This window comes from Fundulus heteroclitus, chromosome 5, assembly GCF_011125445.2.
Source record: "Fundulus heteroclitus isolate FHET01 chromosome 5, MU-UCD_Fhet_4.1, whole genome shotgun sequence".
NCBI lineage: Eukaryota > Metazoa > Chordata > Actinopteri > Cyprinodontiformes > Fundulidae > Fundulus > Fundulus heteroclitus.
In genome coordinates, this window is record NC_046365.1 from 2,659,252 (window position 1) to 2,678,887 (window position 19,636).

Below are 19,636 nucleotides of genomic sequence, written 5' to 3' on the forward strand. Positions count from 1 at the left end.
GCACTGATGTCTGGTCTAATTACCCACTCTGCACACCTGCATTACTCCACCCCTGTTGCAATCATCTCTGACTGGTTCCACCTGCTTCCTCCTCCATATAAACAGTTGAGACCAGACATCAGTGCCAGGTCGTCTTGTTGAGTTTATGGGTGAGTCGTCTCCTGCAACATTCTTTGTATGTTTTGCTTTTGGATTTTTGACCCTGTTTTCTCCAGTAACCTGAGCCATCCTGTTCTGCCTGTCCGTCCATATTTTTACCTGTCCTGCTGGAAGGTTTGTTTTTCTGCCATCTTTTGGGTTTGACGGTGTTTGTTTGGCTTTTTCCCTGTTTTTGATTTTTGTTAATAAAAATACTCATCTGAACCTCTGCTGGTCTGGTGGAATTCTGGGTCCCCTAATTCTGATCATTACAAGAAAGTGAAATTTTTTTTACAGTTGAATGTTGTCTAATTGCCTCCTTTGTTCTTGCTGTCAATTCATGCTGTTAACGGTGGTCTTTTATCGATACAATGTTTGCTGCCTTTACTTTAAATCTTTTTTCATTTCAAGACTGATCTTATGTATGGCAAAATATTTGCCACACCTATTGAAACTTTAATAATAAACCAGATTGGTCCAGTACACCCAGTTTTATGTATGCTGTACAAAAAGCACCGGTATCCAAGCATTCAGGTGTCTGTAGAAGGAAAGCATCACCAGCTTAGAGAAAAGATATTGTTTAATTTCTTATTTTCTTGCCATTAGAGATCAAAGTATAGCCCGATAACAATAGAACTAACACTATTAAGAAAAAAATGGGGGGAAAAAAAAGAACTAACACTATGAACTAAGATTTCAAATAAACTTAATACAAAAATTTGGAATTTTGTTTTTACTTTTTTCGTTGTAACAATGCTTTGTGGCTATTAGTCCTATCCCATTGTAAAGGTCATTTATTGTCTCTTAAACGGTGACACGTTTGTAAGGACAATGCATTTGAGGGTTCACCAGTACTTGCCAGTTCTCTCTGCCAGTGTCATTCGGCTTATTTTACTGTTGATTCTGTTTTGATGCCTTTTATCGGATCGGATGACTGAAGTTTGAATAACTGGAAATGCCATACCATCACACTGCCGCCACCAAAAGCTGCTAAACTATCATTGCAATAATTGGCATAGCATTCCCCATGTTATCACCACACTTTGACCCTACAAGAGCTGTACCATCTTCTCTTTGACCACTTCGTTTTTAAGGAACACCAGCCCTATCCAAATCAGTCAAACACAGCTGATTTCGAGCAAACATCAGCTGACCCCTGGAAAATGGTCCATGCTCTCCAGTGCTGGTAACCAGGTGCCAATCTGGTCCTTGTCTAGCGGCACCCAGAAACGGGACCAGAAGCTCGGAACGAGAATCAATAGAAAAATAAGCTGTTTTAAGGAGATTTGGGAGCAACCCACTGGATCAAATATCCTGCTCAACTTATAAATTCATTTTTCTTACAAATCTATGGAGAACCTAATAGGCTTACCAGCAGTATAAGATTTATTGATATGATAAAATGTAGTAATATTATTCTATATAAGGACAAATAAATAACTGTACACTACTTTTTATCTTTTTATGCTAAGTTTAGTTCTTATGACATTTGAACTTGCAAAGCAATGAACTACCAATACCTATATGTGAAATGCATATATCATTATTTTTGTTTGTCCTTATAGGAAGCCCCTTATGTGATGCTAAAAAAGAATGCTGAGCTGTTTCAAGACAATGACCGCTATGAAGGTATGTCATCATCGGGGGGTTATGTGATTTTGTGGGGGGGTTTTCATAATCATTAATTCATATTGTTTGCTTTAACACATATTGCACATTTATTCAGAGCTAAATAGTCTACCCTCACCTCATTCTGCATTTTTGGGGGAGTGATTCTGTAAAAAGCAAACGGGTCCAATTTAAATCCAACTATATTTCAAGCTGTTTTCAGTTTTAGTCCATGTTTTCAAAGAAAATATATGACAATAGAATCATAGATGTGAAGCTCACATTTTCTTGTGTGCTGAAATGTAAATCCATGGAAGTGAAAGAGGCTATGACACCAACATGTAGTATACTGCAAGTCATGGCTGTTTGTGATAAATGGTTGCATTTTAGCATTTTTTTGTCTTCAGAGTCTTTGTTTTATTTTATTTTAGGTTACTGTGTTGACCTGGCTGCAGAAATTGCAAAGCACTGTGGTATTCGCTACAAGCTTAGGATTGTAGGAGATGGCAAATATGGAGCAAGAGATGCTGAGACCAAGATCTGGAATGGAATGGTTGGAGAGTTGGTGTACGGGGTGAGCTGCAAACTCACACATATAGATCTAGAGTTATTAGATTGTAATACAGCTATTAATAGAGTAAACAGAAGAAGTATGAACAAATTATGTAACAATCTTTCAGTCACAAAGTGCCTTAAGATTCAGGGTTTTTTTTCTTGCTACATTATCTGCTATGTGTAGAGACAAAACTGGTTTATTCTTTAAGTTTAGGCACCTCCATTACAGCCACGGTCCACCAATATCTAAAGATAATGTTTTTATTTTGTCTGAAACCAAAACTAACATTTTAGCCTCCTCCAGACTCCAAAATTCTATCTGCTCAAGAATCTGTGTAGAGAGCCAAATATTAGCATGAGAAGGACTCCATCCATTACAACCACCAAGACTTGGAACTCATCACCAAAGATAAACTGTCTAGATTTCAGTGGAGACATGCAAAAGCTGCTCAGCAATCATAAGAAGGGTTTCATTCCTGTAATATCATAAAGATTTTTCCACTGATTATTGAAAATCAATTCATTCATCCTTCCGTCATCTCTAACCTGTCTTTGCACAGCTGTGGGAGGGGCTAGAACTCATGTCTAATGGTCATTGGGCAAGAGGTGGGTTTCACCCTGGACAGCTTTACAGTCTATTGCAGGGCAACACAGAGACACACAGGACCAACAACTAAGCACACACAAGGAGAAAGAGATGTTAACATCCAGACATGGCAAATTACACTTTAGATTGGAATTTCCTTTTAATACACATCACACCCGAATCTTGTCTTTAATCTCCCTCTTCAAACAGGCCTTTTATTGTCATATTCTGATGAAAAGGTTTTCAGACCTGGTTTAAACTGCTGTTTCTGCACATGTCAGGTTTTTACAGAGCTGAGGAGCATAGACACTAAATACTGACTCACCTTGTCTAGTTCTAGACCTGAGTAAGCAGGTCTCTGAAGACCCGAGAGGTCTGCATGGTTCATACTTGCAACTCAGAAATGTTTTTCAGCCCAGGACCATTTAGTGCTTTATAAGCCAATAGCATAATTTTAAGATTGATTATTTGATCAACAGGAAGCCAGTGCAGTGATGCAATAACTGGTGTGATATGATCAGTTTTCCTGGTCTTAGTCAGGACTAGGCAGCAGCACTTTGGAAAAGCTGCCTGAGATTTTACATAACCAATAAATTCTATTCAGTAAAAATTTAAACATTTGTTTCTAAATAGATTTTCCTTTTACTTTGTTTGATTATCTTTTGAGATGGGTGTCTCGTTCCCTATCAGGAATAAACTTCTTGATTGAATGAAAATATGTTGAAATCTTAATCTGTCAGGGGTATGAATAGTTTTGGTCTTAATTTATCTTCAGGCACATGATTTATGGGTGCAGTACATTTTTTATCAGGAACTAAAACTATCCTTCCATGTCAGAAAAATTAAAAGTTGGAATAAGGACTTAGAAATCTAAAAGTGCACTACATCTAAAGCATATTGACCACGCTGCAGGAGTGGGCCTAAACTGGGGGTGAACTCACTCTAGCTGTGTCCAAATTCAGGTGCTGTATCCTGTCAAGGCTGCATTTGTAGGCTGGTTACATCACAGCAAGGCAGCAAAGGCTGCTTCAGCCGGTCTCTGTTGCTAGGCAACAGCAGTTAAGATGAGGTAAAGGCGGGAACATCTGGTGAAGGCTAGATTGTCTAATTTCACCCCAATGTCAGCCTCTCCCTTCTGGCCATCATGATCTCTGTGTCCTACAGAGGACGTAGCCTGGGTCCTTGATGGATGCAGCTCCTGAATTTGGATGCAATGTCTGGTAATGGCTTTAAACCAAAAGCATTACATAACAAAATGTTTGTTTTGGGAAAAGTGAATGGAAGAACAGGTGTCTCATTCAAGTGAGTCAGATATTTTAACTGATTATTTGTATTTTCCTCTTCAACAGAAAGCAGACATAGCAGTTGCTCCGCTGACGATTACTCTTGTTCGGGAAGAGGTGATTGATTTCTCCAAACCCTTTATGTCCCTGGGAATCTCCATCATGATCAAAAAGCCTCAGAAGTCCAAACCAGGAGTTTTCTCCTTTCTGGACCCACTGGCCTATGAAATCTGGATGTGTATTGTCTTTGCCTACATTGGAGTCAGTGTTGTTCTGTTTCTGGTGAGTCAGACTGTAGCTTTCTGAATGTGAAAATATGCATTTAAAAAAAAAAAAAGCATACACAAATTCTTTCCTAATTCTGATGAAGAACTTTAAATAGGTTTTACGAATGATTCAAATGGCATTTGTAATTTAAATGAGTTGCTGGTATTCCATAAGCAGTGATTTTATCATATATTACACTCAGTGAACTGATAAATTATTCATTACAGTTACAGCAAAAAGTTGTATATTACCTAGACTCATTGGGGTAATACTGGGTAAGAAAATAACCTGAGAAAGTAAATTATGCTTTACGCCACAAATTGGTTGAAGATTTTCCAGTTACATTGATTATTTGTTAAGGTTTTAGCACCCCTACCTGGTTGTATTAGATATCAGTACATTGCATGTTAAGTCATTTTGAGCATCCAAATATCATCCTTTAAGCATTGCTGATTGGCTGACAAAGATGTCTGGCCATCATCAGCAAGCAGATCCGTCACTGTGTAGCTGGCATGTTGCTCTCTGCCAGCCAGAGGTTCAAGTTCAAGACTCTGACTGAAATCACACTTCAGTCACAAAAAATAACTAAACTGTTGATATTTAAAGATAAAGAAATAATAATAAAATGTTCACGTGGTCATTTAGGGCAAACAGTCCAGGTTTGCAATCCTAACTGACAGCGATGCAGAGTTAGAGGTGACCCAGATGTCGTGGCTTTGATGAGAAAATGTTTATTTCAGGCGTTTTAGACTCGAGGCTTCACTCTGAATTGGGGCAAAAGACTGGAGACTTGACTTGGAATAAAAGGACGTGTGAACGTCTCTGCTGCCGGCAGGTTGACATGAAACTACTGGATGTGTTTTAGGGTCTGACTGGGTCAGTGCCACAGGATTTCTAGGATTTCAGTATGAACTCCCTAACTCCTGCGCCCCACATACGAGGTTTCAGCATCATTTTTTGGGGAAACTCAAAATCTCAAGTTATTTGCTTTTTACAAATAAATGTTCGGTCTAGGTTTGACCTGTGTGTCTATGTTGGCTGTCATGCCCATCTCTATCTATAGTTGTTCTAATTGCAAAAAAGCGTTGAAAATGGTCTATTATGTCTTTTCACACATAGAACTTTTTTTTTTATTTCAATTTGTGTTTTTAACTAGCTTCGTTAGTTTGGGTTTTATGAGTACAAATAGTTCAGATTGTGAACTAAAGATGATCCTATGTAGGGAACACATATTCCGGTTCTTGTCTGTCAGTCTGTTTCTTACTTTTACTGGGTACTGAAAATACCATCTTCACAAGTGGTGGAGGCTTCTTCAGGAGTAAGTTTTCGTCTTACTCCTGGAGACAAAACAGGCCAACTCAAGATCTACTTCCTTTCTTACTTCAAAATAAGAGTATCAAATGTAGAAACAGAGCCGAGCCATGCAGAGACCACCAAATGGGCAGGTGGTCAAAGTAAAAAAAGGGCAGTGTAACTTGATGTGTTACAAAATAGTTAACAGAGTTGTACAATAGATTCAAATCTAAGAACACAACACCATGCATATGTTTATTCAATATTTTTATTAAAATATGAATGTCACTTGGGAGAACTTTTTTGATTATAGGCAGGTATAGAGATATTCCATCCTGCATAGGAGCAAAATGTCAATTTGAAGCCTAGACCATTGAATAATAAGCTAACCACAGCTGTCTCGATTATTTGGAGATGTGTCTGTTATATAGAAAATGAGATTGTTCCTCATCTATTATAGAATTCAATACTAGTTTAATTCTTTGTGCAAAGATAAGGGCTAAAATTTTATAATTGTTGTTTAACAAACTTATGTGGTACCAGTTGTGAAGATAAAGTAAATCTCTTTTTTTTGGTTTGGGAATTAGTATGATTAATCCTTGGGTCATACTCCAGGGCAAAACCCTGGCTAAAATACACTCTATAAACATCTGAAATAAAAAAGGTGCTAATTGAGGAGCAAACATCTTATCTCCATATCTGACAAGAGAACAGTTACTGGAGGGAGAGTGCTAGCATAATCATGGCACGAGGATAGAGGGTTGCTTGATGAGGCTCCAAGCAGGCTCACTTTGGCTTTCTGCATTTTTTTTCCTGTCACAGCTTGACATTTATGTCTCTATCAGTTACCTGTAGAAAAACTGCAGACGTATTATGCACATTTCAGATGCGCTTCCTTCTTTTAGCCGGTTAGAAGTTTATTTTCCTAGAGCTCAGTTGAGTCAGACCTACTCGGCAGCTTCCTTGGAGCCCCTCCTTCTCTTCACCTGTCTCCTCCACCCGTTCAGGATTATGTCACAGGAGTGCAGGTCTCCTCTCTCCTCCACGTGTGTTTAGCCCCTATTCTGCTGGTCTGTGTCTATTGACTAAAGGAGAAACGACACAAAGTTGCTGTGTCGTCTTAAAAGTAGAGATATCTCACCATGCCTATGACTCACCGGTTTTATGACGGTGAAAGGTCAAAGGTGACTGGGGGGCATTGTATGCCATTTCTTTTATGAAATAATATTAATAATACTTTAATAACATTAAGAATTGTTTCATTTGCCATCAGAGGAGGAAGTATGAAAAAAGTTTTTTTTTATTGTTTTGTTTTTTTATGTTTTTTTGTTGTTGTTTTTTAGCAGAAGAGCACTTGTGGACAAGGAGGAAAAAGGGGCAGGTGTTCCAGCCCCCTATGTGCATGCCTGAAACAGTGTCAAGCTGAAAACACTGTCCATAATGTCTGGGGCTCATAATATTATCATACCAAATAAAGTCACGTGCTTACAGCATAGTGATAGTGCTTTGTTACATAGGCCTCACTTTGATGAATAATGTTATTTGTGCCTTGTGGTCTTGTTGAAAAGGATTCATTCCAATGCCGAATCTGAGAGTAATGCCAGCACCAGAATCTACTATAGATCTGGGGTCAGATTTGGAATTTCTAATGAACCAGTATTGTGACATGAAGTGGCAGCCTAGGGTTAGGATGAATCAAGAATAAAGAGGCATACCAACAGGTAGCATGAAGCTCTGACCCTGAACTGAGGGAAGAAGGCAGTGTATGGATGCTGGGATGGTAACAGTTGGCTTAGCAAGAAGGCAGATGATCAGTGAGGAGTTAGTTATTAATAATAGAGATAACTGTCTTTAGTTTTCATTACAACTCTACATTCTAATGAAATTTGTACCCTACATTTAAGCCCTCCCTTAGGGAGGAGTGAGCTGCCACTGAACAGAATGTGGGAGCATTGTGGAGCTAAGGGTCTGGCTCAGGGACCCAGAGTGGCAGGCTGTGGGATTCAAACCAGTAAACTTGCAGCCTTCCTAGGTTGCAAGCACCCTGCTGTACCCACTAGGGGTGTAGCAATACATCGATCCACGTCGATATATCGATTAAATGACGGTTCATTTACATTGATGCGAAATTAAAATATTAATCTATATCGTAATTTTTAAGCTATGCCTTTATTTTGAAATCCAGGAATGAGACTATAGTGAACAGGTGATCTGTTATTACCTTAAAACCAGAAGAATGCTGTTATTGCTTTAAATGCCTACACCCACTAAGCCACTTTTGTTCTCTACTGTGGTTATGGGTGGGGGGACAGGTTGAACTGCACTAGTAAGACATTGGATTAATAAAATGTGGATTTAAATCTTTTGATTATTTTCATATTTTACTTTGTCGTTCAGACACCTGATAATGTTATATGATTTATTTTCTAACCTCCACCTTTGCTTTATATACTCTGTCTGAATTATGTACTCTGTGGAATTAGCTCAATGTGGAATTAGCACAATGTTTTTCTAGTTGTGAAGGAATGTGTTTGAAATCTTCAGTATGATCAGTTGATTAACATAGAAATGCTTTTCCTGTAGGTGTCAAGGTTCAGCCCCTATGAGTGGACACTTGAGGAGCCAGAGGACGGCGCATTGCCACTGACAACCGAATCAACCAATGAGTTTGGGATCTTTAACTCTCTGTGGTTTTCTCTGGGTGCTTTCATGCGACAGGGGTGTGATATTTCCCCAAGGTTGGTATGACATATAAGCGCTGATTTTTTTGTTTTTCACTCTTATCTGTTGTCTAAAGATATGGTTTCCATTCAGAATACTCAGGAGGTTTCCAAGGTGGGGGTCTTGGGGGTCCTGGGGGTTGTGGGATGATCTAAAATTTCTGACTTTACAATGTCAGCCATATACTTGTTTTAATATGGCAAATGTATGCCTTTAATCCTGGAAAAAGATTTTTTCTATCGAAAGTCTATGACTTCTTCCAAGTATGTTGTTGTTTTTTGTGGAAATGTCTTTTTTATTTTAGGAAATCACAAGAATAAAGTCATAAGATGTACAAGAATAAAGAACATTACGAGAATAAAGTTGTAATATTAAGAAAATGAAGTCACACAGTAATTCGCACAATCGTTTTAAAGTCCTGATACTAATAATAATTTGAAACTGATTTGCTAAAAAGATTTAGTATTTCCGTATTTGTGAAAACGATATAACTTTACAAGATGCTCTATGTTTCTCATTTTAACACAGAGTTCCCAGAAAATTAATATTTAAGTCTTGCAATTTCAAGGCATTATTCTTGTAATTCCCACAAATAAAACATCCCCCATTAAATTTGTGCCTCTGGTTTCTGGTGCTGTTATTTGGGGGGTCACAGGTGGATATGTTTGGGAACCCCTGCTCTAACATGTCATTTTTCCAATCCTCTTTCTGCTGCTTATATAATCTAAAAGTTGCATTTTTTGGTGTGAACATTAATGAGGGCTGTCTAATTTATTTTTACTACTTTATCAGACTGTAAGTGCTCTTTGGGACCTGTCATTTTACACTTCCAGATCAAACGAATTCAGTCATTTAGTGTAGCAACAATTAAAATAGGTCATGGTGCTACACCAATATTGTCTTTATATAAAGACATTAAATGCTAAATATAAACTCTTTCTTTCTGTTTTTTGTTGATGAATGGTGTTCTCATTCTGTGATTAAAGGAAGCCTGGTGAGGAGACAGTACTCCCAGCAGAACCTGAACTGTGTGCTTTTGTGTGCAGGTCTCTTTCAGGTCGTATAGTTGGAGGGGTGTGGTGGTTCTTCACTCTGATTATTATCTCATCATACACTGCCAACCTGGCTGCCTTCTTGACGGTGGAGAGAATGGTTTCTCCCATTGAGAGTGCTGAGGACCTTGCTAAGCAGACAGAGATTGCCTATGGGACACTGGACTCTGGGTCAACCAAAGAATTCTTCAGGGTAAGGTTTTCTTTAATAAGGAATGATTGTGTCTCCCCCTTAAGGCAATTATCAACTCTGCTTCCCTTCATACATGAGGAAAGACAGATTAAATTTGACTTTGGAAAGTGCCTTGAGATGACATGTTTTATGAGTTGGTGCTATATAAATAAAATTTAATTTAGTTTTGGTGCTTGGTTGCACCTCACTATTTTTGATTTGGAAGTTTTTAAAGGGCCATCAGCTTTGTAAGAGCAGTAAAAACCTACTTTTAATCATAATATAGTAAACATATAGTAAAGTAAGCCTAATGCAGTGTGCAACATCACCTTTGTATTGTTCGGATGGTCCATATACAGATTCATCCCACCAGCACCTGATCTACCCCAGGAGATAATCTCAAGCCACCACTATGAGCTATATGGGGTAATATCAGATTTCCTGTAAGGGGATCTCTAGCTAGATCTCAGCCCTTTGAGGATTTCCCTGCAGGTCTTACATATGTTCAGGTGAATCCTCTTAGGTTCATCACAAAGTGATCAGGGATTGGGGGAGGGGGGTTGTGGTTATCGGTTTTTTGTGTAGCTTTGAGCTGAACAATGGGCTGCTTACACATACAAAACTTCATTCCTGATATTCCTGCTGCATTCCTTTCAGCATTATTGACAGAGATATGATATTTCCCATTTGCTTCATCCTGCTTTGCTTTTGCTGTACATCAACTGTCTCTTTCTCCTGTTCCACTGGCACTTTGGGGCTTTTATTAAACGTCTCAACATGGATTTCTACCAATGCTGCCCTGGCCTTTAATCCCCAGGAATATATTTTCCAAGAAGTCTAAGCCACATTATCGCTAGTGCTGTTGTGTAAAATATCAATCAGAAACTGGATGGTTATTTTTGGGTTTTGAAGATGTTCAAACGCCTTCCCTGTTGTGGTTATTATGGTGGTGACGGTGTGTCGGGTTGTTATAATTATGTCTGTCTGTCTGTCTGTCTTCTGCTCCCACACTCTCCTCCCTCTGCACATTGCAATCAGTGCTGCACCTGTCATCCATCCTCCAGCAGCAGCACTATTAAGCTAAACTCAACAGCCTTTGTATACCAGGTCCTCACTGCTTCATGCTGCCAGACTATTGAAAGCCATTTTGTGAGTTGATGTGTTTTATGAGTTGGTCTGCTCACAACCTGCACAAGCTCTAGTCTATTCTATTAATAAACCTTTTAAAACGCTTGCACTAACAGGAAAATCACTCTTCATACTGGCAAACATTACTGAAGCGTTGATATCTTGCCCAAACGGGGATGCGGGTACATTCCCACTAAAAATAAAGTTTAACCAAGCACTTCGACAAGGTCCTGATAATGGGGGAGTGACGTGTGTGAGTTAACACAGCCAACAACCCAACATTTAGAGTTGTCCACAGACAGCTTCAGCATCTTTGTGTTTGGACTACAAAATCAAAACGACAACTAAACATGGAGGAAAAATGGTGGGACACCTTTTACCTTATTTAGACAAAAAGAGGTGTGACGTAACAGCGAAGAAAATGTTACAGAATATATCTAATAAATTCAGCTTTTCAGTATTTCCAGAGGCTCCAGGCACACAACAAAATGTCGCTTCATGCATGCTCAGTATGAGGGATTGCTGCAAAGCCATCAACAAAACAGACGACTGTCCACTGTGGCTCTACGCTCTTTCAGGAGGAGTGAATGCTGCTTGTCAAGAGTCGATGCAATCTGCTGGCTTTCCTTAGATAGGAAACTTTTTGACCAATCCGTCTGAATGATTTGATTGAAAGCACAGAAAAACTGGCAATGCCTTGGTGCCGGCTCTTAGCTGGGCCAGAAGAAATAACTTTCGTCAGTGCTAAAGAGGGCCAATGGAAACCAGCAATGAAAGTCTTCTTAATCAGTTTTGCCTCATTTCAAAGCAAAACAGCAAGGACACAAACATTGTAATTAACAAAAAGGTGGACTTCCATAGGAGTGACAAATGCTCCATTCCTACTGCAGTTCCCTTTCATATTTAATTATAAAGATAGTGTCAATAGATGTACAGCACAGAGGTGCTTTCATTTGGATTCATAACTTTGTTTGCAGCTCTGTTGAGAAAATAATGCCCTGTTTGGTTTTATTATCAGGGCTTGCTAACAGCTGGGTTTTCTTTAGTGAGGGAGCTTCTTACCATTCAAAATTACAAAATAGATTTGACTGCATTTTATTATAACCAGAAACCAGAAAATTGGAATATATGTAATTAAATCTGAAGCTGTGTACATGGATTGTATCAGATTGCTTTGATAATTTACGGTATTTCTGGATATGAATTAGATTTTCTCTTTCTCTTGGAAAGTGGGTTAGGATTATATTTGTTGTGAATTGAAAAAGCAACTCCTACAGGTAACAGTGACATGCAAAAGTAGTTAACTCCTGGTCTTTTTACCTGTTTTTGTAACATTTCAGCCTGTGATCTAAACCGTTTTTAATCTGGTTGGGGGGGAACACACCAAATGCAACTTCTGCCTTAACCTTTTTATTGCAGCCATATTATTTCACCTACAGCACCCCAGTCTAACAAAAAAAAAATACTTTTTCCTCTGTCTCTTTTTATAGCGCTCTAAAATTGCCCTGTTTGACAAGATGTGGCAGTACATGAAATCCGCAGAGCCTTCCGTGTTTGTCAAGAAAACATCGGAGGGCGTCCAGCGTGTGAGGAAGTCCAAAGGAAAGTACGCTTACCTGCTGGAGTCCACCATGAATGAGTACATCGAGCAGAGGAAACCTTGTGACACCATGAAAGTGGGAGGGAACCTGGACTCCAAAGGCTACGGGATTGCCACGCCCAAAGGATCCCCATTAAGGTGGGTGGATCAGTATAACAATGCCAGCCTACCTGCACTGCCATGTACCATTCACACTACTAACCTGCTGCCTAGCATACTGTTTCCCTCCCCAGTCCCAGTTCTTTTCTCCATGAGACTCTCTGAGAAAAGGAATGATCAAAATACACTGACTGCTCACCTGCCACAGACGTCAGGTGTTACCTAGCCAGTGTGTGAGCTGCTGCTGTGCTCAAGTGCAGCAATGCTCATAAACAAAAGAAAACACACCCTGGGGAGCACATACTTTAGTCCCAAGCCTTAGAGCCAGTTGGGTTTTGCAGTATGCGAGTGTGATGAATGGGGCATGGCAGCTCACTACTCGTTGTTATAATAATCCACCTACCCTGATGACATCATCCCAGTGGTTTGTATTTTTACTGTGGTTACCACCTCCGACCTATGGTTGGGGTGGTTACCGTGACAACTGGGGGAGGGTTGTTTAAGATCTCAGGTCTTAAAGTAAGCCTGTCATAATCTGTGGATAAAATTCAAACAGGAATGTTAAGCAGTCCCTGGTTTGCATCACCCAACACTTAAAATCAAAGGCTAAATATTAGTTATTTATGGTTTTGCAGAAATTTTTGAAGAAATGTTTAGAAGAATTCCCACGTATTGGACTGCTTCTAAAGAAACACTGATGTTATCCTGTTTAGTTGCAGCATTCCTGTAAAGTTTGTGGTTGTTCCCACAGAAGGCAAAAAACTTCAAATATTTGAATTTGAATAATTATTAAGCTCCAATTTGTTTTTTTGCTATTTGCTCTTTAAGACCTGAATCAGGGGATAATTGTTGACTATAGATGTATGACCTAAACATTTGTTTGTATATGAATGTGTGAGTTTTGATAGTTTTTTTAAAATTCATATATTCAGATTTTACAAAAAAAAAATCTTCCTAAGGGTCACGGATGTTTGATACCTTAACAGTACCTTCTTTCTTTTTTTACCAACAATGCAGCTTTTTCAGCTGAAGTCCCTCATATGTTCCAGTTATAATACATTGAAACCACAGACTGTTCCATGTGAATCATACACTGATGGACCACTTTATTAGGTACATCTTGCCAGTACTGGGTTGGAGCGCTTTGACCTCCAGACCTGCCTTAATTCTTCATGCCACAGATTTAACAAGCTGTTGGAAACATTCCCCAGAGATGTTGTCAATATCAACTTAATTGCATCCCACAGTTGCTGCTACCTTTTCAACTGCACATCCATGATGTAAACCTCCTGTTCCACTCCATATCCAAGGTTCTATTGGGCTGACTGATATTAGTTTGTAGCTGTGGAGACCACTGGAGTATAGTGAACCCAATGGCATGTTGAAGAAGCCAGTTTGAGATAAATTGAGGTTGTGACCCTACCCTGCAGGTAGTAGCCATCAGATGGCATGTACACTGTAGTCATAAATTGATGGGCATATGCAGAAAACATACTCAGGCTTTTAAACAATGGCCAACCGGCACTAAGGAGCCCAATGTATGCTATCAAAAATACTCCCAACACGATTACATGACAAGCTGCAGTCTGAGCTGCTAATAAAAGGGACTTATTGGTTATTTGTGCCAAACCCTGACCCTGCCATCTAATTGCCACTGTTGATATTGAGACTTACCGGATCAAGCAATATTTTTCCAATCTGTCATTGTTCAATGTTGGTGAACCTGTAAATTGTAGCCTTAAGCTATCTTTATACGCAACGCATTGAAAGGGCGCAAGGGCGCAGTCGCCAAAAGTAATGCTGCGTTCCGAAAAAGTAAAGTAAAGCTGGAAAGTCCTGCTGGCTGAGCACACAGGATCTGGTAGCACAGGGAACATCAAACAGGGCGATCCGTCATGAGAAGAGAGGTGAGGGAAAGAGAGACGTTCTGGCAGCAATGAGTTGGCTGAGGAGGGTATATGTATGCTGGTGAACAGGTGAGCTAGACTTAATTGGTGGTAACAGGTGGAGATGATCTAGAATAGGGTGGTGGCTGGAGGGAGACTGAGCTGATTGGATAGTGGCTGATGGCTGAAAGGTGACTAGCTAAATAAGAAAAGTCCAGAAATGTCCAAAGTAAAACAAATAAAAACCCTAAACCATGACACAGTGCTTCTATGGGCTTGCACGCAGTCTGCTCTGACCTGTGCGCCAACCCAACGCGCGAGTATAGCTCAGTGTACAGATTTCTGTTCATAGCTGGCAGTAGAGGACCTGGTGTGATCTTCTGCTGCTGTAGCCCGTCTGCTTCAATGTTTGACTTATTGAGCCTTTAGAGATGCTGTTCTGCATGGAATTCTGGTCTTGGTCACGACATGTGGTTACATTTCAGTTGTTATACTGTTACCTTTGAATCAATCATGCGTTTTCATCCTCAACTTTGATTTTTGTTTTCAAAATCCCTCTCTGTGAAATTATTTTAGTATATGGTTGTTTCTGAGAAACTCAGACCAGCCCATATTCAAAGTCCCTTAAATTCTCTTTCTTCTTCATGCTGATGTTCATTTTGAGCTTCAAAAAGTCCTCGTCACCATCCATGGAGTGGCTGCGATGGGATTGGCTTATCTACTATCTATTTTAACAAGCAATTTTACAGGTGTTCCTAATAAAGTGGCCAGTGAGTGTATATTAACAGGGTAGATATTAATGATAAAAAGGAGGGTGTTGGCTGGTAAAAAGGTGGAATCAATGACATTAGGTTGTTTCACTACCTCCAAATCCTTCGAAGGAAAATGTAGAATAGGTTTAGTCATTTATTGACACATGCTAGTATTAAAGGAAATTTCTGGATAAAAAATAAAAACAGAAGTTGTGCAATTTTAACATAGCAAACAAACTTATTCAGAGAAGATGTTTTTGATTGCTTGAAGTTCTCTTCATTTGTACATCCTTGAGAAAAATACAGAGTCACTGATTCTGGGAGGATGTTCAGTCAATAATTTCACTTCAGTGCAAAAAAATAACAAAATTAATCCCAGATTTAAAATAAAAAAAATTAACAACTGAACATTCTGTCATTTTCAATTATACATTTAAATTAGAATTACATTTATTTAATAAATAGCAGATCTCATGAGGAGACTAAGTAGAGAAAAAATTAATAGAATCATAATGAATTGAAATCAAAAGTGATTGAATAATTCTGTATTTTGACATTCTCCAAGAAATGCATGCACAAGTCGAATTATACAAATCAATAGGAGATAACGTTCCCCCTTGTTGGGACCTGCTCCAGATTTTAGAGCCAGTATACTGGGATTCAACAGATGATTTACCGTCTTGAAGGAGCTCTAGAGCTCTTTCCATTGTTTCAGCAGACAGCTCTCCTGTTGGGGCCATGTTTCCTTTCAATCAACCAGCTGCAACAGCTCAACAACATCTGCAAGCACTAGCCTTTAGCTGCGGGCCCCCTTACATAATAAGATCTGTCTTAATCCAATTCACAGGACGGTTGCATCCTTTTTTCCACTGCTTGATAAGACGATGATAACATTTGACATTAATTATGTGCCTTTAAGTAGGCTCTGCAAAGCCAGGGTGTCCAGCTGTTAAATAAAATAGTTTTGTCTGATAGCTGTAATTCTTATTTGGTACAATGTAGAACAACAGACTAATGTAGTAAGTTCTCATTTGTAGCCAAGGGCTCTTGAGGTGTTTCTTTAGGGTTTGGCTGCTTTTTGTTCTGTTCTCTTTTAAAAATCAGTGCTGAAATAAGTATTATAATCTCAGTAGACTGTTTAATGTCTTAGAGTGTTGTGGATCTTTCTGTTGAGGTAGACGTGGATGCTTGGGATCAATGTCATGCTGAAATATTAAGGTGTGTGACAACCCTATGCTATCCAGATGCTAATGCACCATAAAATCCAACTGAGCATCTATGATCCAACAGAGCATCTATGAGTTCATTAGGGCTATAATGGTACTAAGGTGTCACAGTACAGAGCAGACGTCAGTGATGGTTAGATACTGTTCAATGAATACATCAGCCAGAGGTGATCACTGCTATCATGCAGCAGTGAGGACACCCATGATTTTTCTGCAGCGTGTTAAAAGTCACACCACAGACAGGGAAATACTCCTCCAGTATGCATACTGACAGCAATGGCTGGATGGCTTGTCATCATAATATGCAGGAGCTTGAAGATCAATCTCCTTATTGTTGTTCAGCGGTGGGCAAATGTTTTAGGCTTTTAGTAATACTGCAGTGGTGTTTTTTCTGGCAAATTTATGGAAAGCTGTAGTGTCATATATTAAAACTCTTTGCTGTACCCGATACAGTCCAATGTAGTAGTGGAATACATCCCCAGGTAGTTAATAATCCCACCAAACTCCAAATGAACATCAGTCATTGGTGTCCTGATGGGTGGGATTAAGTGCTGAGCACTCTGTTATTAGTTAGTCCTGGATTGCCTTACCATATATTTAGCATGAAGCAACCTGTCACTGACAGTTTTAGTTTTAATTCTATCACTTGGAGATTTTAACCTTTAATTGAATTCCATCTTTTTGTTTGACATGTGGCCCATGAGGCAGTGTGTTGCTCAAATTCATTAAAAAGTAACGGGCTCTGTCAGAACCTACTTTTAGTGAGCACAGTTTGTTTATTTGTCCATTTAAAATAGGAGGAGAAAATGGAATCTCTGCTATTATACAGAACCTGTACTGAAGAGTGACCTCAAAACTCAGGCATGTAATAAACAATGACACGTGTCTGGCTCCTCCTCCTGGTATTTACATTTTTACCAGGAACCCCAACAGCCCTCACTGAACCTTAAAAGAGCCTCCACCCTTTAAATCCCCCAGATATTTCAAACACATGGTTTGAACTAGGGGTGTCCCAATACCAGTTTTTTCCAGACCAAGTACAAGTACAAGTACAAGTACTTCAGTTTAGATACTTGCTGATTCCAAGTACCGATACGGAGTATTGAATAAATTGGTATATATAGATTACACATAACTTAACAATACCATTGACCATTGAAAACAATTGATCATCAAGGACAATGAATTTGGTTAGAGATTCATTTCTCAGCTTCTTTCTTCTTTTGGAGGGTCAGCAAACAACCGCTTGGTTTGTAGCACCACTACCTGGTATAGAGGGGCATCCAGCATTTTGAGTTGCAGCATAGCCCAGCCCAGGAGGAAAATCAAGCACAAAATTGGTATCAGTTCAGAGTATCGGGTTGCTTTTACAAGTACAAGTATGAGTACTTGATGTTGGTATCGGGCCTGATACCAGTACCGGGACACCACTAGTTTGAACACAAATTGCCAGAATTGGTGTGGAACTAACTGGAGGCACTAACTTCAGTATTATTCACATTGCGAGCAAATTGTGCAGTTGTTTAGTTGAGCAGATGTATGAACAGGCAATGAAGCTTTGTTGCAGCCTACCTTGTTGTAATGTAGCTTTCTGATGTTCTGAAGTTTCATTAATTCCTCTCCATAATTTTTCCCACGAGAGTGCTGAACCAAAGCGTTTTAGCTAAAGCAGCCAAAGCTCTAAGAGGAACCTTTAATCCCTCGGAGAACAAAGAACTTACATGAACGTTAAGATTTTTGCAGCAACTATGAACATTGCAATTCCCTGTTTTAAAAATGAGAAACAAACACAAAAGTGGGAGATGAACAAATGAACACTGATACCTCTGCTAGATATTGTGGAGCGATACCTTGTAAGCATGTTCCTAGTAACACGTCAGAGAACATCTCCCAAGGTTTTACAGTCTTTTACCAGCAAATAACATAAACAATGCTGATGATTATCTAAAAGTTAGCCATGAGGAATCCCTGTTGGGAGGACTGGTGGAACACCAGGCTAAACAATATATATGACAATTTCCACTGTTTACCAGACAACATACTGGATACATGAAATCTGAGGGATCTTAACAAAATAACTTCTACAATTAGAACTCTCTCATACAAGTGGTCCTTCATGTTAACTATGATTTTATGTATTCTTCCCTGATCAGTTTTTATTCAGACATTTTACATCTATGCAGATGTGACAGTGTACCTTGAGTATATTGTTGATTTCTGAATGAATTACTAGGTTGAATCAACGCATGAGTTGACAGAATAATGAATGAATAAGCATGCGTATTTGTATGTGTTGCATGTTTGTCACTCATGTTGTTTCTTATTTCTTTGTCTTTTCAGCAAGCTGCCCAATATCTGTATGGTTCTCCGTCCCATGCCCTCTCTCTCCATCTTCTCTCTCTCTCTCTCTCTCTCTCTCTCTCTCTCTCTCTCTCTCTCTCTCTGTCGTTCCTGGGTTGTTTTAATTCAGGATATGTAATTTTCACCAGATTATTAGTTAAGAGATCTAGAAAACAATTATTTTTTCCATAAATCCAGGTTGATATAAAGTTAATGAAACAATATTGCACTGTGGGGTTCTAATTGACGGCATCTTCCTCTCCTTCCAAATCCAGGGTCTACATTATTACATTTGTCTATGATTACATTGCTGTCATTTACCACAAAAGTCAATATCACAAAATCTACTAAAATGAGGTTTGTCAGCCTTATATGTCAGATATGATATGATAAGTATTTAAAATGATCAGACAACAAAGCAGCACCCACCTTATATCAGGTAATATTGGGCATAACAAACAAAAAAGCCAATCACTGTGCATTCAGTCAGCCTGGAATGGTTCCAGGTTTGGACCTTTCCATAATCCAAACCTCAAGCATTTACTGGCATTTCAGCTCTGAGTACTGGTCCTCATTTATTAAAAAAAAACTTTTGTTATTATGAATAACTTTTAAAGAAACGTTTGTGTTGTGCTGGGAAATATGGTAGTATCAGTGATAGTCAGGTTTCCTTACATAAGTAAAACCGTCTTATGGAGCAGAGAGTATCTGAATGAACTACAGCAGTTTCACAAACAGGCACAGCTCATGTTTTCATGGATGGATGGATGGATGGATGGATGGATGGATGGATGGATGGATTAGCTGAGCCTAACTTAATTTTTCTTAGGATTTCTATACACTGGGTAATATATTCTTTGATTGTCCATTTATTATTTAGTCATGTATTGGATACAGGTCACATCTAAAGTCATATACAACTTGATTTTA

At 39.0% G+C, this 19,636-nt stretch overlaps 1 protein-coding gene across 5 annotated transcripts in view; it reads left to right on the plus strand.

Moving 5' to 3' along the window:
* The window catches only part of LOC105917892 (glutamate receptor 2), a 104,257-nt gene that overhangs the window by 39,902 nt on the left and 44,719 nt on the right, over nucleotides 1-19,636 (plus strand). For all 5 annotated transcript variants that reach the window (XM_012852835.3, XM_021310769.2, XM_012852837.3 and 2 more), the window contains exons 11-16: nucleotides 1,704-1,767; nucleotides 2,178-2,320; nucleotides 4,237-4,452; nucleotides 8,314-8,468; nucleotides 9,498-9,696; nucleotides 12,294-12,541. In XM_012852835.3, the coding sequence (XP_012708289.1) occupies nucleotides 1,704-1,767; nucleotides 2,178-2,320; nucleotides 4,237-4,452; nucleotides 8,314-8,468; nucleotides 9,498-9,696; nucleotides 12,294-12,541 (1,025 nt within the window). The remainder of the gene's footprint in view (nucleotides 1-1,703; nucleotides 1,768-2,177; nucleotides 2,321-4,236; nucleotides 4,453-8,313; nucleotides 8,469-9,497; nucleotides 9,697-12,293; nucleotides 12,542-19,636) is intronic.